Source organism: Oncorhynchus mykiss, chromosome 6 (genome assembly GCF_013265735.2).
Source record: "Oncorhynchus mykiss isolate Arlee chromosome 6, USDA_OmykA_1.1, whole genome shotgun sequence".
NCBI classification, from domain to species: Eukaryota; Metazoa; Chordata; class Actinopteri; order Salmoniformes; family Salmonidae; genus Oncorhynchus; species Oncorhynchus mykiss.
This window is the reverse complement of record NC_048570.1, coordinates 56,688,987-56,715,089: the sequence shown is the minus strand read 5'-3', so window position 1 is coordinate 56,715,089 and position 26,103 is coordinate 56,688,987. Positions and strand designations below refer to the sequence as shown.

The following is a 26,103-nucleotide window of genomic DNA, read 5'->3' as shown; positions in this document are numbered from 1 at the left end:
TTTACAGCTTTGGACAGATAGCGTGCAGTTTCTAGATCTGTTTGTGCTGTCTCGTCAACTCCTATGGTCACTGACATGCCACACATTGCTTACACTGTTGTCAGATCCCAAAGTGAACAAGCCCCTTTCCAGAAATACATCTAATTCGTCATGTGTTGCATCTGTTTCCACACTTGCAGCATGAAGGATGTTATAGCTGCAACAACCATTACCGATAAGTACATTACCCAATGCCAAACCTTTTCTGAGATATTGTTGAAAGTGAAGTCAGATCTATGCTGAATTACCACAAATTCCTTGAAAGTATTATGCATAAATCAATATATGGTGTTAAATATATAATTGAATCCTTAAGCAATCCATGAAGACGATAAACCAACTACAATAAAATGTAACCCCCAGCAGTGAAGAACATCCATAAGTCTATCACATAAAGTAAACTATATGGTTACACACAACTACACATTATAATCCCATTCTAATTGGAAGAATTGACCTTTTTAATAAGTGTTGTTTTTTTTGTATCTAAGAATTCATGTAATAATCATTGGCATATATACAGGGACATAGACTGACCTTTCGGTTCTTGTTAAGAGGGCTGGGTCGAGAAATGTCAGTTTCTGCCACAGTGTCTCAGTGCTGCCACAGTGCCTCCTAATACCATTTAATAAATGCAAGATATGATCCCTCAGATCTGTCATTTTTTTAAGCTCTGTCAGATGGAATAATGACAGTGGCTAGAAAAGGGCTCAATCCTCCCCACTGGGTTTAATGCTTCCTATAGCAAATTGTCTGAATATGTTGTCCAGTTGTGCCTCTCAACATTTCAATCTCAAGGATGCATGGACTTTTTTTTGCGGATCGTGTCACAGGTTGTAAATTGTTGTCACCAAATCTCTCAGGGTTGTTCATCCAGAACAACCTTATTTTTCAAGCTCCCTGAATTTTTCAACTCTACATCCTAAAAAATGGGTTTTAGAAGATTAAATGCAGGTGATATAGTTGGCAAAAGAGGCTAATTTGATTTAATTCCCGTTTTCAGTTCCTGTTTAGTCAAATGAGGCACAGTGAGCAATCGGAACTGGCAGTAATGTGTAAGACCTGACCAAATGTATTCACTTCAACGGAAAGTAAGAGGTAGACACGGACTTTATATTTTTTCAGCTTTGCAGTGGTGATGCTGAGGTCAGCTATTGGTCATAATCATTCAATGTAGGTATGGATGACTTTACCAATAAGCTACTGGATGTGACTGTTATATAACTGCAGCGATTTTTGCAGTAAACATAACATATAAACCTCTATTTCTTCTCAACAAACATGACCAACCATTATTTTCCACCTCGTAAAATCAAAGATACAGGTGTTGGGCATTTTTATGTACAAATCTAAAAAATACTTTTATTGCTAATACTTCACTTGATTCATATATGATAGCATTTTATTCTAACTTATGAGAAGACACCATTCCGATTGTGTGGCTCATTTTCATGGTTTGCTTCCAAGAGTAACCCAACAAACCGGGAACATTCCCTGAACATTAGCTAAGATTCCCATAAGTTCTAGTTAGGGTTTTATCTAACATTAGGATGATAACATCTAAAAATAAATTCAAAACATTCAGAGAGTAACATTTATTAGGTTTCCAAGTAATGTAATAACACAATGTACCAAAATTGGTTCGGTGAAAGTTCCCAGAACATTCGTTGGGTCGTGGCAAATGTTCTCATAACACAAAAATTGTCCATTCGTGGTGATGTTTATAGAATGTTTGTGTAAAACATTTGCCTGATGTTGCAAGAACATTCCTATAAGACATTTAACCTGTTCTTTAAAGGTTCCCAGGACGTTTCATTAGGTTGTGGGAACAGTCTGGTGGGAACATTGTGGGGACATCACAAAAGATATGTTCCCAAAATACAAAAACAGTCTAGTTGTGCGGATGATCCTACAATGTTTCATATGGGTGCAAAAAACATTCACCTGATGTTACAAGAACGGGACACACTTTATTTGGATAGTCCAGATTTTCCATCTGTAGATGCTCTGCAGATGGTCATACTATCAACAAACTACAGTTGAAGTCGGAAGTTTACATACACTTAGATTGGAGTCATTAAAACTCATTTTTCAACCACTCCACAAATTTCTTGTTAACAAACTATAGTTTTGGAAAGTAGGTTCGGACATCTACTTTGTGCATGACACAAGTAATTTTTCCAACAATTGTTTACAGACAGATTATTTCACTTATAATTCACTGTATCACAATTCCAGTGGGTCAGAAGTTAACATACACTAAGTTGACTGTGCCTTTAAACAGCTTGGAAAATTCCAGAAAATGATGTAATGGCTTTAGAAGCTTCTGATAGGCTAATTGACATCATTTGAGTCAATTGGAGGTGTACCTGTGGATGTATTTAAATGCCTACCTTCCAACTCAGTGCCTCTTTGCTTGACATCATGGGAAAATCTAAAGAAATCAGCCAAGACCTTAGAAAAAAAATTGTAGACCTCCACAAGTCTGGTTGATCTTTGGGAGCAATTTCGAAACGCCTGAAGGTACCACATTCATCTGTAAAAACAATAGCATGCAAGCATAAACACCATGGGACCACACAGCCATTATACTGCTCAGGAAGGAGACGTGTTCTGTCTCCTAGAGATAAACGTACTTTGGTGCGAAAAGTGCAAATCAATCCCAGAACAACAGCAAAGGACCCTGTGAAGATGCTGGAGGAAACAGGTACAAAAGTATCTATATCCACAGTAAAACGAGTCCTATTTCAACATAACCTGAAAGGCCGCTCACCAAGGAAGAAGCCACTGCTCCAAAACCGCCATAAAAAAGCCAGACTACGGTTTGCAACTGCACATGGGGACAAAGATCGTACTTTTTGGAGAAATGTCCTCTGGTCTGATGAAACAAAAATTGAACTGTTTGGCCACAATGACCATCGTTATGTTTGGAGGAAAAAGGGGGAGGCTTGCAAGCCGACGAATACCATCCCATCCATGAAGCACGGGGGTGGCAGCATCATGTTGTGGGGGTGCTTTGCTGCAGGAGGGACTGGTGCACTTCACAAAATAGATGGCAAAATGAGGGAGGAAAATGATGTGGACATATTGAAGCAACATCTCAAGACATCAGTCAGGAAGTTAAAGCTTGGTTGCAACTGGACAATAACCTCGAGCATACTTCCAAAGTTGTGGCAAAATTGCTTAGGAACAACAAAGTCAAGGTATTGGAGTGGCCATCACAAAGCCCTGACCTCAATCCTATAGAACATGTGGGCAGAACAGAAAAGGCGTGTGCAAGCAAGGAGGCCTACAAACTTGACTCAGTTACACCAACTATGTCAGGAGGAATGGGCCAAAATTCACCCAACTTATTGTGGGAAGCTTGTGGAAGGCTACCCGAAACGTTTGACCCAAGTTAAATAATTTAAAGACAATGCTACCAAATACTAATTGAGTGTATGTAAACTTCTGACCCACTGGGAATCTGATGAAGGAAATAAAAGCTGAAATAAATAATTTTCTCTATTATTATATTAGGTTCCTAGAATGTTTCATTAGGTTGTGGGAACATCACAAAAGATATGTTCCAAAAACGTAAAAACTTTCCAGTTGTGCGGATGATTCTACAGTGTTTTTTTAGGGTGCAAAAACGTTCACCTGGTGTTACAATAGCATTTCCAGAACACAGTTAATCTGTTCTTTAACACTAGAACTGCTAAGGCAGTCATTTTGATTGCTCATTAATGCAAAAAATGTATTAATCTTCCATTATATGCCCTCTCCTTTCTTGACATTTCCTAAATAAGTATATTTAACACACTGTAGGTGTAAGAATCTTACTATCACAAACAGAACTGGAGTTATAACCTTCAGGAGGGCATGTTCTTTTTTGAATGGTTTTCCCCCGTTGCCAATTCTCCTCCCGACAGTTGAAAGTGCAGTGCCCAGCTGATAATCACCCTGATTCTTGCCTCGAAACTGAACCTAAAACAAAACCAATTTTACACACACTGCACACTGAGTATACAAAACATTAAGAACACCTGCTCTTTTAATGACGGACTGACAAGGTGAAAGCTGTGATCGCTTATTGATGTCACTTGTGAAATCCACTTCAATCAGTGTAGATGAAGGAGACGAGACAGGTTAAAGAAGGATTTTTAAGCCTTGAGACATTGAGACATGAATTGTGTATTTGTGCCAGAGGGTGAATGGGCAAGACAAAAGATTTAAGTGCCTTTGAACGGGGTATGGTAGTCGGTGCCAGGCGAACCGGTTTGTCAAGAACCGTAACGCTGCTGGATTTTTCCAGTTTCCTGTGTGTATCAAGAATGCTCCACCACCCAAAGGACATCCAGCCAACTTGGGGGGTGGGGGGTATGTACCCTATATCAGTCCACCGAATCCAAACAGTCTTATCACTCTACTCTAGCCTACTTGGAGTAAGGGCGTGCATAATTGTACATGCTGAACGGCTTTCAACATATGGGAAAAGATCCTCATCGGGCAGCAGGTGAGCGACTTTTGGAGAATGTGGTGATGAAGCTTGTGGATCCTTACATAAGCAAGTGGCGAAATGTCACCATGGACAATTTCTTCACTTCACTGTCATTGGCCGGCACCATGAACAAAGTGATTAGGGAGCTCCCTCACTCTGCACAGTATAAGACACCTGCACCGCCGTTGTGCAACGTTGCTGAAAATTGACAATATGACAGGAAAAAATAAAGAGTGAACCGGATACTATTACGCACTACAACCAAACAAAGGTACTGTATGTCAAAGTGTGTCAAGCAAGTGAAAGGTACGAAGATTTGTCAACTGTTAGGACAAAGGGATAACAGCTAAATGAAATCCAACTGATGCCATTGTGTGAAGACGCACACAATGTAAACACGATCTGACAATAACTGACTATTTTATGAGTTGACAATAATTGACATTTTGACACTTATATGAATTATAATGCCATTATTGCTTTTGTGATGATTTTCACTACTGATGTTTTTATCATTTGACCCTGCGTCTTGCTGACCCTGCGTCTTGGTGTTCAGGGTATATATTTTATTTTGTCATTATAGAAAGAAGCTGTTACCCGTGTTCCGACACATACAGTGCCTTCTGAAAGCATTCATACCCCTTGACTTATTCCACATTTTGTTGTATTCCAGCCTGAATTCAAAAATGGATTAAATATATTTAAAAAATTCACCCATCTACACACAATACCCCATAATGACAAAGTGAACACATGTTTTAGGACATTTTATTGAAAATGAAATACAGAACTATCTAATTTACAGAAGTATTCACTCCCCTTTGCTGTGACACTCCGAATTGAGCTCGGATGCATCCAATTTCCTTTGATCATCCTTGAGATGTTACCACAACTTGATTGGAGTCCACCTGTCTACATGATTTAGAAAGAAACACCTGTATATATAAGGTCCCACAGTTGACAGTGCACATTAGAGCAGAAACTATACCATGAAGTTCAAGGAGCTATCCGTAGATCTCTGAGATATATATCTGGGGATGGGTATCAAACCATTTCTAGAGTGTTGAAAGTTTCCAAGAGCATAGTGGTCTCCGTCATTGGGAAATGGTAAAGAAATATGGAAGTACCCAGACTCTGGCTGGCCATCCGACCAAACTGAGCAACCAGGCAAGAAGGACCTTGGTCAGTGAGGTGACCAAGAACCCAATGACCACTCTGACAGAGTTCATTGGCTGAGATGGGACAACCTGCCAGAAGGACAACAGTCTCTACAGCACTTCACCAATCTGGGCTTTATGGGAGAGTAGGGACGGAAGTCCCTACTGAGAAAAAGGCAAATGACAGCACGTCTGGAGTTTGCAAAAAGGCACGTGAAAGACTCTGAGAGCATAAGGCAAAAGATTCTGTGGTCTGATGAGACAAAATATGAGCTCTTTGGCCTGAATGCAAAGCGCTATGTCTGGAGAAAACTAGGCACAGCTCATCACCCATCTAACACCATCCCTACTGTGAAGCATGGTGGTGGCTAGGGCTGTTGGGGTCACTGTATTACCGCCACACCAGCAGTCATGAGTCATCCCTGCAGTAAAATTCCACATGACCGTTGACAACGGTAATCTCCTCTTATGCACTCTGGACATGCTTTGGTAGTACCCAACTCACTAACGATCATCAGGTCGCTAATGGCTTGATACTCTGGGATCTATTGTCCCTCTAACCACTCTGACATCAATGAAAATGCAGTCGAAAATCACATCAAATACTTATCATCAAAACAGTATGTGCTTTTAAAACTCACTTCACTTTGATGAATTTGAAGAAAGAAGTTCAATAACAGTGGAAAACATTGTTGTGGATGTTGTTTCAAAGCCTATTGAAATGGACAGCGCTTTATAAGGTGATGATTAATTCAAAACCCTCGTGCATACATAGGCCTATATATGAGCCCAAGCCCGATGATGGTGCCTTTATACAATACATAGCCTACTTATATTACGCATGGCAGAATTATTATTTGTTTTAACTGATTGAGGATGTCTTTGTTACATAATTGGTCTAGACTATATTCCAAAATTAAACATATTCTAGGAATCAACTTTGAATGCTGACTGTATTATTAGGCATACTTATGGACTGGTTACCTTATGCTATGCTCCAAGCGTTCTATGAGTCTGGGTTCTATCCATGAGTCTGGAAGAGAAGGTATAGCCTAGGCGATGCTGTTGGTTCATTGATTGTTTAGGGTGGCTTACAGAGTTAGCCTACAATTATAGTGAATTTGTATTTGATTTTGAATAACCTAGTAATAGGTAATTTTTTATATTTTCATAATTAATAGGCTGACACATTACCTTTAGCTACAGAATATCTCACCACCGTGCATTTCCATCTCTTCCCCTTTCTCCTAAATTCATTTCCAGAGAGTGGGGCTGTCAACAGTTTAATGAAATATGTTTTGTTGTGAAAATCTGTTACTATTGATGTTCCCAAACAGATTTAACTTGGCTACCCAAATTAAGCCCTGGGTAGCTGCAGGAACAGGGTTTGGGAACCCAAGGCACATGAGTGGCTGCATGCTCCTCAAAGTGGTTGATGTGTGGAGTGAAATAATCTGAGTAGTCTATGCCATGAAAAACATACTGGCACGGAAAATGGTCTCCATTCGCTATTCGAGTGCATATGGATGACATGTCTTTTTTCCTCTGCCGATTTGATAATGGTCTATTTTGAAATCTAAACGAATTTGACATATTAAAGACAAGATTAAATTGAGAACAGTCTGATGGGTGAAAATATGATCACTTGATGAGAGAACAGCGTGTGCAGTCTGAGGCAAGGAACAGAGCGCAAGCTTTGTTTGTGACTTTCTCAAATCATCAAAGCCTTTAGTTGCATCATGCAGCCCATATATGTTTTGATATCTACGACATTCTAAAGTTTGTATCATTCACAATTAAAATTGCCAAATAATTCAAAATCTAGCATATAGGACCTGTTTCAAATGATTACTGTTACACCCAACATAACCACTTCATATGCACACTCGCTCCAGGATGGGAAAAATATCCTTTCTATTTAATGCACTTAAGTTCAATTATATTCTTCTTACTAAAATATCATATAATATAAAATAATGGGATGGGATTTATAAGATTATCTTGTCAAGCCTCCAATGTGTGGCATGGCACATACCCAGATAACATACAGTAGGCCAACTCATATTCTGTGCTTCTGAAATACAGTACCATTACAAAATTTGGACACACCTACTCATTAAAGGCTTTTTCTTTATTTTTTTGATTTTCTACATTGTAGAATAATAGTGAAGATATCAAAACTATGAAATTACACATATGGAATCATGTAGTAACCAAAAATGTGGTAAACAAATCAAAATATATTTTATATGTGACATTCTTCAAATAGCCACCATTTGCCTTGATAACAGCTTTGCACACTCTTGGCATTCTCTCAACCAGCTTCACCTGGGATGCTTTTCCAACAGTCTTGAAGGAGTTCCCACATATGCTGAGCACTTGTTGGCTGCTTTTCTTTCACTCTGTGGTCCAACTCATGCCAAACCATCTCAATTTGGTTGAGGTCAAGTGATTGTGGAGACCAGGTCATCTGATGCAGCACTCCATCACTCTTCTTCATGGTCAAATAGCTCTTACACATCCTGGAGGTGTGTTGTGTCATTGTCCTGTTGAAAAACAAATGATAGTCTGACAAAGCGCTAATCAGATGGGATGGTGTATGCAGCAGAATGCTGTGGTAGCCATGCTGGCTAAGTGTGCCTTGAATTCTAAATAAATCACAGACAGTATCACCAGTAAAGCACCCCCACGCCATCACACCTCCTCCTCCATGCTTCACGGTGAGAACCACACATGGAGATCATACATTCAAGAGCACTCGGATGACTATTCGGGCAAAGTGACCTACAGTTGAAGTCGGAAGTTTACATACACTTAGTCATTAAAACTTGTTTTTCAACCACTCCACACATTTCTTGTTAAAAAATACATCCCTCCCTACCTTTTAGGCTTACCCAGTATTGAAGACTTGACTTGATAATCTCCGAATGTCATGAAACTTTTTGGGCCGCTGTACAGTTTGGATTGATTGAGTGATAGCATTTTATTAACTGACAAATAAAATCATACAGTTGAAGTCGGAAGTTTACATACACTTAGGTTGGAGTCATTAAAACTCGTTTTTCAACCACTCCACAAATGTCTTGTTAACAAACTATAGTTTTGGCAAGTCAGTTAGGACATCTACTTTGTGCATGACAAGTAATTTGTCCAACAATTGTTTACAGGCATATTATTTCACTTATCATTCACTGTATCACAATTCCAGTGGGTCAGAAGTTAACATACACTAAGTTGACTGTGCCTTTAAACAGCTTGGAAAATTCCAGAAAACGTCATCATGGCTTTAGAAGCTTCAGATAGGCTAATTGACATAATTTGAGTCAATTGTAGGTATACCTGTGTATGTATTTCAAGGCCTACCTTCAAACTCAGTGCCTCTTTGCTTGACATCATGGGAAAATCTAAAGAAATCAGCCAAGACCTCAGAATTTTTTTTTGTAGACACCCACAAGTCTGGTTGATCCTTGGGAGCAATTTCCAAACGCCTGAAGGTACCACGTTCTTCTGTACAAACAATAATACGCAAGCATAAACACCATGGGATCACGCAGCCGTCATACCTCTCAGGAAGGAGACGCGTTCTGTATCCTAGAGATGAACGTACTTTGGTGCGAAAAGTGAAAATTAATCCAAGAGCAACAGCAAAGGACCTTGTTAAGATGCTGGAGGAAAGAGATACAAAAGTATCTATATCCATCGTAAAATGAGTCCTATATCGACATAACCTGAAAGGCCGCTCAGCAAGGAAGAAGCCACTACCCCAAAACCACCACAAAAAAGCCAGACTACGGTTTGCACATGGGGACTAAGATGGTACTTTTTGGAGAAATGTCCTCTAGTCTGAGGAAACAAAAATAGAACTGTTTGGCCATAATGACCATCGTTATGTTTGGAGGAAAAAAGGGGGAGGCTTGCAAGCCGAAGAACACCATCCCAACCATGAAGCACGGGGGTGGCAGCATCATGTTGTGGGGGTGCTTTCCTGCAGGAGGGACTGGTGCGATTCACAAAATGTATGGCGTCATGAGGGAGGAAAATATGTAGATATATTGAAGCAACATCTCAAGACATCAGTCAGGAAGTTAAAGCTTGGTTGCAAATGGGTATTCCAAATGGACAATGACCCCGAGCATACTTCCAAAGTTGTGGCAAAATGGCTTAAGGACAACAAAGTCAAGGTATTGGAGTGGCATCACAAAGCCCTGACCTCAATCCTATAGAACATTTGCGGTCAGAACTGAAAAAGCATGTGCGAGCAAGGAGGCCTACAAACCTGACTCAGTTACACCAGCTCTGTCAGGAGCAATGGGCCAAAATTCACCCAATTTATTGTGGGAAGCTTGTGGAAGGCTACCCTAAACATTTGACCCAAGATAAAGAATTTAAAAGGCAATGCTACCAAATACTAATTGAGTGTATGTAAACTTCTGACCCACTGGGAATGTGATGAAAGAAATAAAAGATTCTCTGCTATTATTCTGACATTTCACATTCTTAAAATAAAGTGGTGATCCTAACTGACCTAAGACAGGGAATTTTTACTCGGATTAAATGTCAGGAAATGTGAAAAACTGAGTTTAAATGTATTTGGCTAAGGTGTATGTAAAATTCCGACTTCAACTGTATACATGTTGAGTTGTGTATATTAACTTCTTCTACATGCCACAACTGAGTGTATTATAGAGAGCTATAAGGTCATGGCTTCCCTGCCAGGATTAGAAGAGTGTGCATATTTATCTAGGCATTAAAATAAAAGTTACAGTATATCCAGGCATAAAAAAACCTGGCATCTTCAGGACACACAATTTTAATTTGATGATACCTGCAGGGTTTCTGTAAGGGCACACGGCGAGACCCAGATGCAGACACAGGAGGCAGATGGTTAGAGATGTTTATTAACAATCCAAAAGGGGTAGGCAAGAGAATGGTCATGGACAGGCAAAAGGTCAAAACCAGTTCAGAGTTCCAGAGGTACAGAATGGCAGGCAGGCTCAAGGTTATGGCAGGCAGGAATGGAGTCCAGAAAAACAGGCAAAGGTCAAAACCGGGAGCACTAGTAAAAGATAATCGAAAAGCAGGTGCATGGCGGAAAACACACTGGTTGACTGGAACATATAAGACGAACTGGCACAGAGAGACAGGAAACACAGGGATAAATGCACTGGGGAAATTAAGCGACACCTGGAGAGGATGGAGACAATCACAAGGACAGGTGAAACAGATCAGGGCGTGACAGGTTTCAATGGGAGAGCCTTCCCAGCAAACCAAAATTGGTTCTGTGAAAGTTCCCAGAACATACTTTAGGTCGTGTTTCTTGGCCCATGCAAGTCTCTTCTTCTTATTGGTGTCCTTTAGTAGTGATGTCTTTGCAGCAAATTGACCATGAAGGTCTGATTCACAGTCTCCTCTGAACAGTTGATGGTGAGATGTGTCTGTTACTTGAACTTTGTGAAGCATTTATTTTGGGCTGCAATTTCTGGTAACTATAATGAACGGGGTCTTCCATTTCTGTGGTGGTCCTCATGAGAGCCAGTTTCATCATCAGCTCTTGATGGTTTTTGTGACTGCACTTGAAGTAACTTTCAAAGTTTTAGAATATTTCCGAATGAACTGAACTTCATGTCTTAAAGTAATGTTGGACTGTTGTTTCTCTTTGCTTATTTGATCTGTTCTTGCCATAACATGGACTTAGTATTTTACCAAATAGGGCAATCTTCTGTGTACCCCTCTACCTTGTCCCAACACAACTGTTTGGCTCAAACGCATAAAGAGAGAAAAAAATGCCACAAATTAACTTTTATGTAGGCACACCTGTTAATTGAAATGTTTTCCATGATGCTGGTTGAGAGAATGCCAAGAGTGTGCAAAGCTGTCATCAAGGCAAAGCGTGGCTATTTGAAGAATCTCGAATATAAAATATATTTCAATTTTTTTTAACACTTTTTTGGTTACTACAGTACATTATTCCATATGTGTTAACTTGTTATGGCTGCAATCCCGATATCGAGATAGGTGTCATCAACAACCGCTGAATAGCATAGCGCTACATACAATAAATATTACTATAAATATTTATATTCATAAAATCACAAGTGCAATATAGGAAAACACAGTTTAGCCTTTTATTATTCCACCTGTCGCGTTTGTGTAAGTTTATCGATTGCACGATAAAACATTAAGTACACTTAGCATCAGGTAGCTCGGTCACGAAAATCAGAAAAGCAATCAAATTAATCGTTTACCTTTGATGATCTTTGGATGTTTTCACTCACGAGACTCCCAGTTACACAACAAATGTTGCTTTTGTTCCATAAAGATTATTTTTAGATCCAAAATACCTCCATTTGATTGTCGCGTTATGTTCAGAAATCCACAGGAAAGAGAGGTCACGACAACGCAGACGAAAATTCCAAATAGTTTCCATAATGTCCACAGAAACATGTCAAACATTTTTTATAATCAATCCTCAGGTTGTTTTAAAAATATATAATCGATAATATATCAACCGCAAATGTCTTTCACAGTAGGAGAGGGGAAAACAATGGCTGTCCAAATTCTGTTGCGCGAGCAAAACTCATGTGACCACTTGATGCGAAGTTATCGTTCTGTATCATTTTTCAAAATAAAAGCCTGAAACTATGTCTGAAGACTGTTGACACCTTGAGGAAGCGATAGGAAAAGGAATCTGGTTCATATCCCTTTAAATCCAGCAAAGGGAGGAGTCTTCAAAATAGAAGCCACTTCTTGTTTTGATTTTCCTCAGGGTTTCGCCTGCAATATCAGTTCTGTTATACTCAGACAATATTTTGACAGTTTTCGAAACTTTAGAGTGTTTTCTATCCAATACTAATAATAACATGCATATATTAGCAACTGAGACTGGGGAGCTGGCCGTTTACAATAGACAACTTTTCATCCAAGCTACTCAATACTGCCCCTGCAGCCATAAAAAGTTAATTCATAGTTTCGATGTCTTCACTATTATTCTACAATGTGTCAAATAAAGAAAAACCCATGAATGAGTAGGTGTTCTAAAACTTTAGACTGGTAATGTATATTGACATTTTCAAATTGCGTCTGTATAGCCCACGTAAAAAGAAAACAGCCTTCATTGCATCTACAGCTGATATGTTTACAGCATTACAATAACCCCACATGTAATTTAACTGTAGGCTACATACCATTGCTGAAAGAACCATTACCAGCATCTCATGTATGTTTGTGGTGATGTGTTTAGAACCCCATTTCTTCCCTGGCTGAATATTGACCAGCGATGTTTAATAATAATAAGACTGTCCATTTGAAATGAGAGCTTTTAGAATTCCTCCATATGTTCTGTCCCAATTACCTTGAAAAGGACCGCTTTGAACCATTTGTAAGCACTTCAGTATCCACTTTCTCCTCTATCTTCTTCAGAGCAATTTAGTGTAGGGAGCAATGAATACCTCTGCCTTTTCAATCGTCATTTGATATGGGGAAATTATATACTAGCCTTTATACCTGTGATTAAAGAACTGCTTCGGAAGGTTTTATTACTTTGGTTTCCCTCTCAAACACAGTCGGACAGCTACAAATGGCTTTGTGGGATAGTCTCACTTCCCCATAATATAGAAATACCTCAGCGGAGTAAATTGATTCCTTGGTTTCCGTGCAAACGGTTCGTTCTGAGTTACAGTTCCGTCCATGACTGTGCTCTGCAAAGCAGCCCACTGCAATAACAAAACAAAACTACTGCAATGCCTCGTTCAAAAGACTGACTTGCTACATCTCAGTGATGCCTTCGATGGAACAGCAGTTAATGACCTTGCTCGCTCACTGACACCTGGAAACAATTTGACAATAGTACAGCCACATAGAGATTATCTTTTATACCAAAATGTATTTAGCCAATAGTTTTTCTGTTGACGGATGCTGGACAACAGAGATGATTGCCTGTCAAAAAAAACGGCCAAGATGTCTGCCTTTGTACGTTTGCAACTTGCACTAAAAAAAATTTGAGTTGAGTTGAGATTTTGACTAACAGAATCGGACAATGAGGAATGCGTATGTGTTTTTTATACGTCTCTGTGAGTGTACTTCCTCTGGTTTTTTTTTTTACCATGTGAAGACAAATAAAAAATAGGACTATTTATTCTATTTGATCGGATCAATTGAGTGTTCTCGGCAGCACTCTGCATTTGAGTATTTCACATTTACACAATGTTGCTAATGCAACACCCAACATAAATGTACTACAAAGGAGGGTGTAAACCAACCTTGTTACATAATCAGCACAACACAGGTGCATTCCTATTCAAATGAAAACCAGCCACTATGACAGTTCAAAGCGCCTTTACAATGCCAATGACAGTTGAAACATGAAATCAGGTGTAAGCATCCTTGTATGATCTAGGCAAGAGCAGGAAACTCCAGGATACATTCAGACACTAGACAACTCAGAAAGGTTACACACTATTAGAAGAAAAAGGTGCTATATGGAACCTTAAAGAGTTCTTTGGCTGTCCCCATAGGAGAACCCTTTAAATAACATTTTTGGTCCCAGGTAGAACTCTTTTCGTTTCCATGTAGAACCTTTTCCACATAGAGTTGGAATCCAAAAGAGTTATATCTGGAATATGGGTTAAATGGAATAGTAACTCAACTGTACAATGACTGTAGGCCAACCTCTCACATGTAGCCAAATATAAAATGAACTTGTGCAAAATTAAGTATTTCTTGCAAATGTTAATTTTGTCTCGGGAACAGGAGTGGAGACATATTTAATAAAATCGAATACAACAGATGTAGGTAGACCTTACCGTGAAATGCTTACAAGCCCTTAACCAACAATACAGTTTTAAGAAAATAGAGTTAAGAATATATTTTACGAAATAAACTGAAGTAAAAAAAAAAAGTAAAACAATAAAATAACAATAACGAGTCTATATACAAGGGGTACCGTTACTGAGAAAATGTGCGGGGGTACAGGTTAGTCGAGGTAATTGACGTAAGTTTTACATGTAGGTAGGGGTAAAGATTATAAACAGTAAGTAGCAGCAGTGTAAAAACAAAGGGGGGGGGGGTCAATGCAAATAGTCCGGGTGGCCATTTGATCAATTAATCAGCAGTCTTATGGATTGGGGGTAGAATCGGAGCCTTTTGGACCTAGACTTGGCGCTCCGGTACCGCTTGCTGTGCGGTAGCAGAGAGAACAGTTTATGACTTGTGTGACTGGAGTCTTTGACAATGTTTGTGGCCTTCCTCTGACACCGCCTAGTATAGAGGACCTGGATGGCAGGAAGCTTGGCCCCAGTGATGTACTGGGCCATACGCACTACCCTCTGTAGAGCCTTACGGTCCAATGCTGAGCAGTTGACATACCAGGCGGTGATGCGACCGGTCAGGATGTTCTCGATGGTGCAGCTGTAGAACTTTTTGAGGATCTGGGGACCCATGCCAAATCTTTCAGTCTCCTGAGGGGAAGGGGGAGGGGAAGATACATCACATAACATTATGCATCCAAGACAAACTGCAATCTTATCAGAAACACGTTGGGTCGTTTTCACAGCCTTCATTTCCTTAAAATCAGTAAAACCGATGTCCTTTTAGCATGGGAATATTAATTCCCCTGTTCTATGATTTTCTCCCTGGTCCCTAAACATTGAGTAATAAGTAGCCCCCCAAATCTCTGAAAATGATGAGAAGAAACATATCTATGTAGACTTTTTTAAAATCCTGCACCCCTATGAAAAAATCTTGACGCCGCCCCTGGACATATTTTAGTACATTTTCGATTGTAGTCTGATGTAGCATGTATATTATGTACACCAAGCAACAAGCCAGAATACACTCCACATCGCCATAATAGCCATAGGTCTAACGTGAACAGACACCCCCACATATAGTCTCCTACACATATTCATGAACAAACATTTAGACCTGAGCTTTTTCCATGGGTCTTGACACTGTTCGTGCCAGAAGACGTTGACCTTGTAATTTGCGAACGTATGCCTGTACAGTATATCATTCGGAGAGCCCTATAAAAAGCGCACCATAAACTTTCACAATGTGAAGTCCATCACCCGGGCCGTTTTACACACCCTCTCTGTAAATCCCCTCCTATTAAGCGTGTCCTCCCACCCTGATGAGTTCCTCAGTATTGTAATGAGTCCTTCTAGAATCGCGAGTCAATTCATTTGAACTCAGTCAATTCACATAATGAATCAGCTTACATTTGTTCACAGGGCGAATAAAAACAAGCCTTTTTGAAATGTCCAATTTAAGGATGGAATTTTAATTGAGTTGAGATAGAGTTGACCTCATCCTGCTCTCAACCACGCTTGATGGTTTTACTGGTGCCATTTCTTTCATTGACAAGATCAAACCGTTGGTGAGGAGCCATCTTGTTTTAGTCGAGACGGTCCTGAATACATCCAGGTCTGATCCCTTTACTCCACCTTATCCTCCTATAGCATGTAACCCTAAAGTTTGCACCGTGAAATGTACTGGTCTACACATTGACCTGCTTTTGAGGATAAAGTGTCTAGCAGTCTATAGCTTGGCTTACAGTTACCACATCATACTGGTCTACACATTGACCTGCTTTTGAGGATAAAGTGTCTAGCAGTCTATAGCTTGGCTTACAGTTACCACATCATACTGGTCTACACATTGACCTGCTTTTGAGGATAAAGTGTCTAGCAGTCTATAGCTTGGCTTACAGTTACCACATCATACTGGTCTACACATTGACCTGCTTTTGAGGATAAAGTGTCTAGCAGTCTATAGCTTGGCTTACAGTTACCACATCATACTGGTCTACACATTGACCTGCTTTTGAGGATAAAGTGTCTAGCAGTCTATAGCTTGGCTTACAGTTACCACATCATACAGGGATAAGTGGTGGATATGTTTTATATTTAGTTAAACGCAGAAGGGTATTGGTATTCCTAAAAGCCAGACTGTAGGCTACATCTTCAGTCTGTTGGACTCAAACTGCTGGAATACTGGAACTTGAAATTGCACAAATATTCTATATTTTTCATGGATTGTAAAAAAGGTCGTTTTGTGATATATCAGTCGATTAAAGTACCATTCATTATCCCAATTCACCTTATTGCTCAAACAGTTTTTCATGTAGGCTTTTGGGTTAATACCTTTGAGAAGAACACAATCACTTCGATTTCAGCCAAAAGTGAAGACCCACGCAGAGCAAGTCTTACACTTAGCCTTAGTAAGCGCCTCTGACTGAAGTGACCGCCTAATCTATATTCAGTAGTCAAGACACGGTAGGTTAGGAAATTGCTGTGTTTGCAAGAGTACAACAGTTCAATTGTTTCAGCTCAAGTATCTTGTCTTTCCACAGGGACAGCAGCTAATGGATCTGGAGCACAAGTTGACCATTGCCAAAGAAGAGTTGGAAAAGGCCGCACTGGACAAGGTGGATGTCATTAAACTTTTACTTCATCGTAATCCATCACTTTTTAGTCTTTCACTGTGATATGTTGCCGTTTCTTCTTTGTATTGTGTTTCTCCTCTTCATTTCTTCTCGGGGGTAATGTTCTCGGTCTGACCTGTTGAAGTGCTTTGTATTGTGTTTCTCCTCTTTATTTCTTCTCGGGGGTAATGTTCTCGGTCTGACCTGTTGAAGTGCTTTGTATTGTGTTTCTCCTCTTTATTTCTTCTCGGGGGTAATGTTCTCGGTCTGACCTGTTGAAGTGCTTTGTATTGTGTTTCTCCTCTTCATTTCTTCTCGGGGGTAATGTTCTCGGTCTGACCTGTTGAAGTGCTTTGCGATGGCAAACAATTTTGAGAGGTGCTTTTATGTATTTATTGCATTTTATTTATTTATTTACCCCACTTTTCTCCCCAATTTTGTGATATCCAATTGGTAGTTAGTCTTGTCTCATTGCTGCAACTCCCGCACGGACTCGGGAGAGGCGAAGGTCAAGAGCCGTGCGTCCTCCGAAACACAACCCAGCCGAGCCGCACTGCTTCTTGACACAATGCCCGCTTAACCCGGAAGCCAGCCGCACCTATGTGTCTGAGGATACACGGTACACTTCTGGCGACCGAGTCAGCGTGCACTGCGCCGGCCCGCCACAGGAGTCGATGGGACAAGGGCATCCCTGCCAGCCAAACCCTCCCCATAACCTGGACGACGCAGAACCAATTGTACGCCGCCTCGTGTGTCTCCCGGTCGCGGCCGGCAGCGACAGAGCCTGGACTTGAACCCAGAATCTCTAGTGGCACAGCTAGCACTTCGATGCTGTGCCTTAGACCAGGGAGAGTACACTTATGCCCTACAGTTTTCTCGGCTTTATTTATATTTATGGATGCTTCGGAGAAGGAGCTTCATTGTGCTATTCTACCGTAGGTGTAGGGATGGATGCATAATTGTGGAATGGCTGGTGACCAAAAGGCTCCTGAACAGCTTCTACTCCCAAGTCTTAAGACTGCTGAACAGTTAATCAAATGGCTACCTGGACAATGTTTCTATTGATCCCCTTTATTATTGCACTGACTCTCTTGCACTGGCTCTATGCACACTCACTAGACTCTACTCACACATACTACACTGACACTCCAAACGCACACTACATACGCTAACACACACATGCGTATTGAAGCCAGACACTCACACATAGACACACTTACCCACTCTTCACATACGCCGCTGCTACTCTGTTTAGGCTCTATCCTGTTTGTCTAGTCACTTTTACCCCTACCTACATATACACACTGTATAACCTCAATTACCTCAACTACCCCGCACCCCTGCACATTGACTCAGTGCTCATACTCCTTGTATATAGCCTCGTTATTGTTATTTTATTGTGTTACTATTTCCTTTTTTATTTAGCAAATATTTGTCTTGCTTTAACCACATTTTTGGGAATAAGTAAATAAGTAAGTAAACATTTCACGGTGAAGTCTTTACCTGCTGTATTCGGCGCATGTTACTAATAAAATTTGATTTGATAACGGTTACATTTTATTAGTGGGTGGATATACAATAATTGGTGTGTAATTGAGGGAATTGTCAAATGAATGTAGAAAGGGAAGCCCCAGTGATTTTTATTTACTGTTACCATGGATGGATGGTCAAAGACTCATATCTGTTTGCCTCTGTTGCTTGGAACAGGAGTCTCAGTTGAAGGCACTGAAGGACACAGTGCACATCTGCTTCTCTGCTGTTCTGCACAACCAGCACACCAGCAGCCACAGGTTCCCCGCCACCCCCACCCACTTGTTCAGATACTCCTCACTCGTCAACAGCTCCAGAGTCACCTTTCAGCAGCCACACGCCAAGGTAATGCACACTCTGACCCCATGCAACTCCCCGCCAGTTAAGAGGAACAGCAATGGGCATAAACTTTGCAGCAGATGATCAATTTAGATTTTCGGGGTGACAATCACAGAGCCAAGTACCGATTTCTCAACCAAATGCCCCTAGTGACACTCCCTGGAGAGGAGACGTTCCGAACATAATTACAACTAAAGACAATAGTCGGGCAAATAGGATTGCAGAAATTGCTCAAAATAATAACATGTCCAAATACAACAGGCATTTGTGTAACTTATGTTACTCTTCACACTCTATTGCCAGGAAAATAAGACCCAATTATTTTTCACTGTAAGGGTGTGCGATCGGGCTCTTGTTTTCAATAAAAAAAAATATAATTAAATGTGACACTTTCTTTTGTTGAATGTCTTTCAAAGTCCTCTTCATACAGCAGTTAACAAAAGGCCAAGGACTTAATCCCCTGAGAGCACACCAAGGGTGACAGCGGTAAGGGAAAAGTTATCTAGTGAAAACAGGATTAGAACTATGGAGGACTAACCTGGGGAACCTCTATATGCAAGTTTTCATTAACAAAAACGGTCACTATGATAGAGTGCACAGTGAAACACCAACTAGCCACAATAACTCAAGGTTGGATATGTTGTGAGGGATTGTATAGATGAGAGCGGTAAGCATTTACTTTGAGGGGCGCTATTAGTAACTAGCGTACAGGATTGACAGCTGATTTGTTATACTGACACCTGGCTGTCACTAAGATTAGTTGGGTAAGTATTGTCACAAGAGATAGGCCTAACATCCTCCACCCACGCAAAAATGGATGATACGAAAAATAAATACAGTATGAATTGTAATGGAGTAGGTTTCTAGATCATTGGTAGCTTATCATTAGTAGCTTTCCACAGTAAATAGAAAAGTGATTTACCTTTATAAAGAATATAAATAAATAAATACTCTGCCCAATCATATGTAGCAAAGATTGTCAGCAGCGTTGCAAAGAGGATGAACCCTTTGAGGGCACTGATTTATTTTTTAAAGAGAAGAAAAAAATAAAAAAAAGATGTGTGTCTTTTTCACATGAAACCCGAAATTGAGCTCAATTCTTCCATCACATTAATCTGTTCGGAACTACACCTCATTCACTTTATTTATACGCTGTGCAAAGTCATGTTGGACCTAATCACAGGTTATATCAGTCAACCACTGCAGTCATATCAAAATCAGAATATCGAAGTCAATCATAGCTGTGTTGTAGTTTCTTATCGGCCCTGATCCTAGTGAGCGATCCTGTTTCTAAGAGGCTTTTCTCCCTGATGCAGTCAGAAGTCATTCTGCCTCTCGGTGTGTTGGGTGTCAAGCTAAGAGCCTTGACATTAGCTATGTGCCACCCAGAGGACTCTACAGCTCTTTCAGAGAACGCTCCAATACCCCTCCACACGGAAGCACCACATAAAACAAGAAATGTAATGGCCACTTTATTTCCAAAGATATAAACTATAGTCAATGTTCACAACGGCAGAAGATGACTCCATTACAGCCGATGTGAGTGAATTGTGCTGGGCCTCATATTCCAAGCAGGGGTTGAGGGTGGGGTGTGAAGGAGGGTGGCGGGTCTGACAAAAGGAAAGACGACAGAGTGAAAACATAAGTAGAGGTGCCAGGGACCTGCTTATGCAAATCAAGATTTTACCTCTCACTTGATTAGCTTCCACGTAGCTCCACTCCATCCTGTGCATCCCCTTTGGCCATCCACTGCTACATCCACGGATACTGTCTGCGGCGTGAATCAAAGATGGTTCTCCTCCCTGTAAAGATGACTAGTCCTCCCCATCTGTTGTCGCTGTCTGTTCAATGTGAAGGGGCCCACGTCTAATATAAATCACTGTCAAAGATGGCCAAAAAATGGGGACCACTGACAACCGTAACACCACCCCACATTTCGCTTGTCGATTTGCCATGCGGTGTTTCCTCCTTTTCTTGTGAGGACAACTCGAATGGACTCGATATGCTAAGGCAAGCCGGGCCTCTTACAAATGTAACCAAATGTATTCCATCAGCCCTTTCATGGCCCAGTCTCCGTTGCATATTTGGTTATCTATTAGGTATTTAATATAAATGAATAGCTACTAAACACATTCTGTTGGACATGCTGATGTTTGTTAGTATGCCCGACTAGCCCAACGAGGGCCATTATTGTCTGTGATCAAAGGGCAATTATTTTGCACAGAAAACAATATAATGTTACATCATTGAAATGAGAAAGGTTTAAAAGCCTACCATTATTTCCTCTACAGCTTCACAAAATATAACGCTTATGCAAGCACTCTGATGCTAACGCCCTCTTGCTGTCTTTGGATTCCAAAGTGGTTAAGATCTGGGATATTTGTGTGTACCAGCTACCCTCTCAGCATTATGTTTGGTATTTGAGTTCCTAAACATAATGGGCCTTAAGCTCCACTAAACAACCATTACTAGATAAGACTCCAGTCTTTGGCTGCAGACACAATCCCCTGCCGGTGAAAGATTCATTAGTGAGAGGTTGCCGGGATCAGCAAGATCAGGGTGGAAGTCTCTTCCTATTTAACAGGCCTAGGGAGGAAGCCAAGTCTTGTGGTGGTGATAGCATGCAATTTTCATCAAAGTAATTGGAGATGATGTGTGGAATGTGGATTCTGTGGAATGCTTGGGGCAGTAATTTACTGCCGGAGGAAAATTCGGGATCTTTATTTGCTGGCTTCCTCTCTGAACATCCCTTTTGACTTGTTGATGGCTTCTCCAGATGAAATCAGTTGCAGGGGTAAACAGAGTTTATTTTTGGTATTTTTTTTTTTTTACAGTGTAGAGAAGTATTGCTATGGCCAGAACACATTGGATCTCTAAAAATATGCAACATTCATTTGAATGAGTTTAAATCTCTCTTTTAACGAAGTCCATGAGATGGACAGGAATAATTCATGCAGATTGAAAGGGAAGTGTGCACAGAGTGAAATATTCAAGAAAACTATGTCAAAAGTTTTGGTTGATTTGGGTAGGATCTCTGCAATTTGCATATTTCTGTCTATTTGAAATGTTATCGTTGTTTTGGTTCATATTTCAGGTCAGATCTCTGTGCTGTGAGACCTGTTCAGAGAACAGAACCATCCGTGCATGAATTTCGAAAGACATAGCATCTCTTGTGTTCCTAGAGTAGCAGGACCGTTGGGTGCAGAAAGCCATTTCATCAGGCCCCCATAGCTTTTTATGAAGTGAACGCATATCTAATTTGGAAAAATCTGTATTTTTCTCTATGGACAGTGGCTGTGGTATAAGCAAAATGAAAATACACCGGGCTGTCCAGTTCAATGAAAAACAAACCGCTATAAATTGCACCTCAGGACCAAATCTCTTGTCATGGTCTATTTCTACAGAGCTGCACTATGTGTCATGGCTTACACAAACCTTACCCATACCTGTCATGTTCCACCTTCCATATTTAGAATTCCTAAACAACTCCTTTTTCTCTCCCGCACTTCTTTCTCGCAGGATATCCCGAAGGTTCAGAGAATCATCATGGCCAGTAAATCGCCTGCGAACATTGGGGTAATGAGGAGAGAAAGTAATCCCGGAGTCAAGGACTGCCAGATGGAAAAGGTGAGCCTTTGGACTAATTAAATTGTAATAGCCTATTTGTGACCCTCAGGCCCCAATCCAGCAGCTTCATCTGTTCATTAAATTCATTTTAATCCTTCAGTCTTTTACGCCAAAACGTCTTTCCGTTTCACAGCGTTACACCGCCACTGCGGCTAATTTCAGATCACAGGATCTGGATCAATCAAAGACTAGCCTGTGACTAATCATATGTTGTAACATTTTGTATATTCAAGAAGTCAGAAATACACTGCCGGCCACTTGCACGTTTCGCTGAGGATACAAACAAACAAACTCAAGCCACTTTTATTAGACGAATGGGATCTCACGCTCTGCATTGTATGTATGGTTATGATGCCTGGACAAGGAAGCCGAATATGACTGCCCAACTCCATTGGATTGGGCGGCGGGGAAGGGACAGTTCCAGGGAGGAAGGTTCTTCTTGACTTGTGGTTATCAATAACCATGACAGAAATGAGGCGGGGGGGACGCAGGGGAGAGACAGTGCACTGTCCAGAGGGATCCTTTCCAGACAGAAAATTACCCTCTATGGAGAAACGTGTCAAAAAGATAGTCCCGTAATGAATCCGTGCCAAAAACAATGTTCGCTCCTGTCGTGTTATTGATGATATCATTTTGGCAGCGCCGTAAGAGGGGAAATCCTGCTGCAAAGAGACGTGTCCCCCAAGGACACCGTCAAGTTCTACGTGTCTTCCACTGCATGATTAGATGAGATGGCGAGAGATTAGAAATGAGTTATGACAGTTGACAACAACTGTTATAATGCGCTATAAGTACACATCAAGGCATGATAAATGCATTCGTAAGGCATCGTGTGCGTGTGTGGGCGCGCGCGCCTCATAGAAAGTGTTACCATGTGTTCTCTTACAATGTGCACATTTAGAAATGGTTTTACTGCAATCCTTAAATCTCCTCTTTATAGGCAGCTTCACCAACCACCCGTAGCACTTTTAATAGTCCTGTATCATACACAATTAATGAGCTTGGGGATTGCAAAATGATGTTGTGAAACAACTATGATCTCTTTTTAGGATCCTTCTAGCCAGTCAAAGTTTGAGTTTAAGAACATGCATTCCAACATAGTTTAACAGCAAAAGATGCCTAGAGCAATAAACATTTTTGCACATCATGTTTATCCAAACAGACAATTAATTCACCAAATGATGTGATGATTTCAGTGAAGCGATAATTGCTTTCCAGAGTGCTCAAAGCTCTGCACACAGGTAATGTCGTAAGATGTATTTGTACTAACCTAATCAGCTTCAGTGGACAGTTGTGTTGGCTGGTATAGTCGGTCAGGCTAGTGTTAGAGACATATCAGATATTTGAGAATTGAAAAAAAGACCAGAAGACTAGTTCCTAGAGGTGTGTGTAATATATATATATATATATATATATATATTTATAAAGTGCCTTGCGAAAGTATTCGGCCCCCTTGAACTTTGCGACCTTTTGCCACATTTCAGGCTTCAAACATAAAGATATAAAACTGTATTTTTTTGTGAAGAATCAACAACAAGTGGGACACAATCATGAAGTGGAACGACATTTATTGGATATTTCAAACTTTTTTAACAAATCAAAAACTGAAAAAGTGGGCGTGCAAAATTATTCAGCCCCCTTAAGTTAATACTTTGTAGTGCCACCTTTTGCTGCGATTACAGCTGTAAGTCGCTTGGGGTATGTCTCTATCAGTTTTGCACATCGAGAGACTGACATTTTTTCCCATTCCTCCTTGCAAAACAGCTCGAGCTCAGTGAGGTTGGATGGAGAGCATTTGTGAACAGCAGTTTTCAGTTCTTTCCACAAATTCTCGACTGGATTCAGGTCTGGACTTTGACTTGGCCATTCTAACACCTGGATATGTTTATTTTTGAACCATTCCATTGTAGATTTTGCTTTATGTTTTGGATCATTGTCTTGTTGGAAGACAAATCTCCGTCCCAGTCTCAGGTCTTTTGCAGACTTCATCAGGTTTTCTTCCAGAATGGTCCTGTATTTGGCTCCATCCATCTACCCATCAATTTTAACCATCTTCCCTGTCCCTGCTGAAGAAAAGCAGGCCCAAACCATGATGCTGCCACCACCATGTTTGACAGTGGGGATGGTGTGTTCAGGGTGATGAGCTGTGTTGCTTTAACGCCAAACATAACGTTTTGCATTGTTGCCAAAAAGTTCAATTTTGGTTTCATCTGACCAGAGCACCTTCTTCCACATGTTTGGTGTGTCTCCCAGGTGGCTTGTGGCAAACTTTAAACAACACTTTTTATGGATATCTTTAAGAAATGGCTTTCTTCTTGCCACTCTTCCATAAAGGCCAGATTTGTGCAATATACGACTGATTGTTGTCCTATGGACAGAGTCTCCCACCTCAGATGTAGATCTCTGCAGTTCATCCAGAGTGATCATGGGCCTCTTGGCTGCATCTCTGATCAGTCTTCTCCTTGTATGAGCTGAAAGTTTAGAGGGATGGCCAAGTCTTGGTAGATTTGCAGTGGTCTGATACTCCTTCCATTTCAATATTATCGCTTGCACAGTGCTCCTTGGGATGTTTAAAGCTTGGGAAATCTTTTTGTATCCAAATCCGGCTTTAAACTTCTTCACAACAGTATCTCGGACCTGCCTGGTGTGTTCCTTGTTCTTCATGATGCTCTCTGCACTTTTAACGGACCTCTGAGACTATCACAGTGCAGGTGCATTTATACGGAGACTTGATTACACACAGGTGGATTGTATTTATCATCATTAGTCATTTAGGTCAACATTAGATCATTCAGAGATCCACACTGAACTTCTGGAGAGAGTTTGCTGCACTGAAAGTAAAGGGGCTGAATAATTTTGCACGCCCAATTTTTCAGTTTTTGATTTGTTAAAAAAGTTTGAAATATCCAATAAATGTCGTTCCACTTCATGATTGTGTCCCACTTGTTGTTGATTCTTCACAAAAAAATACAGTTTTATATCTTTATGTTTGAAGCCTGAAATGTGGCAAAAGGTCGCAAAGTTCAAGGGGGCCGGCACTGTATATATATATATATATATATATATATATATATATGTGAAATTCAATGTCACATAACCTTCTATCCCCTTGTGTCTTTTCTGGGGATCTCATTTGTGACCGACCACCTGGATTTGGTCCTAAAGTGCATTCGGAAAGTATTAATTTTGTTATGTGACAGCCTTATTCTAAAATGGATTAAAAACAAATCTCTCATCAATCTGCACACAATAACCCATCATGACAAAACAAAAACATGTTATTAAAAGTAATAATCTGAAATATCACATTTACATAACTATTCATACCATTTACTCAGTACTTTGTTGAAGCACCTTTGGCAGTGATTACAGTCTTCTTGGGTAGGACGCTACAAGCTTGGCACAACTGTATTTGGGGAGTTTCTGCCATTCTTCTCTGCAGATCCTCTCAAGCTCTGTCAGGTTGGATGGGGAGCAATGCTGCACAGCTATTTTCAGGTCTCTCCAGAGAT

At 40.5% G+C, this 26,103-nt stretch overlaps 1 protein-coding gene across 1 annotated transcript in view; it reads left to right on the top strand.

The window, feature by feature from the left end:
• LOC110526185 (leucine zipper protein 2) overlaps window positions 1-26,103 on the top strand; it is a 192,754-nt gene that overhangs the window by 154,766 nt on the left and 11,885 nt on the right. The window contains exons 8-10 of the mRNA XM_021606898.2: window positions 17,024-17,098; window positions 18,803-18,970; window positions 22,484-22,591. Of these exons, the coding sequence (XP_021462573.2) occupies window positions 17,024-17,098; window positions 18,803-18,970; window positions 22,484-22,591 (351 nt within the window). The remainder of the gene's footprint in view (window positions 1-17,023; window positions 17,099-18,802; window positions 18,971-22,483; window positions 22,592-26,103) is intronic.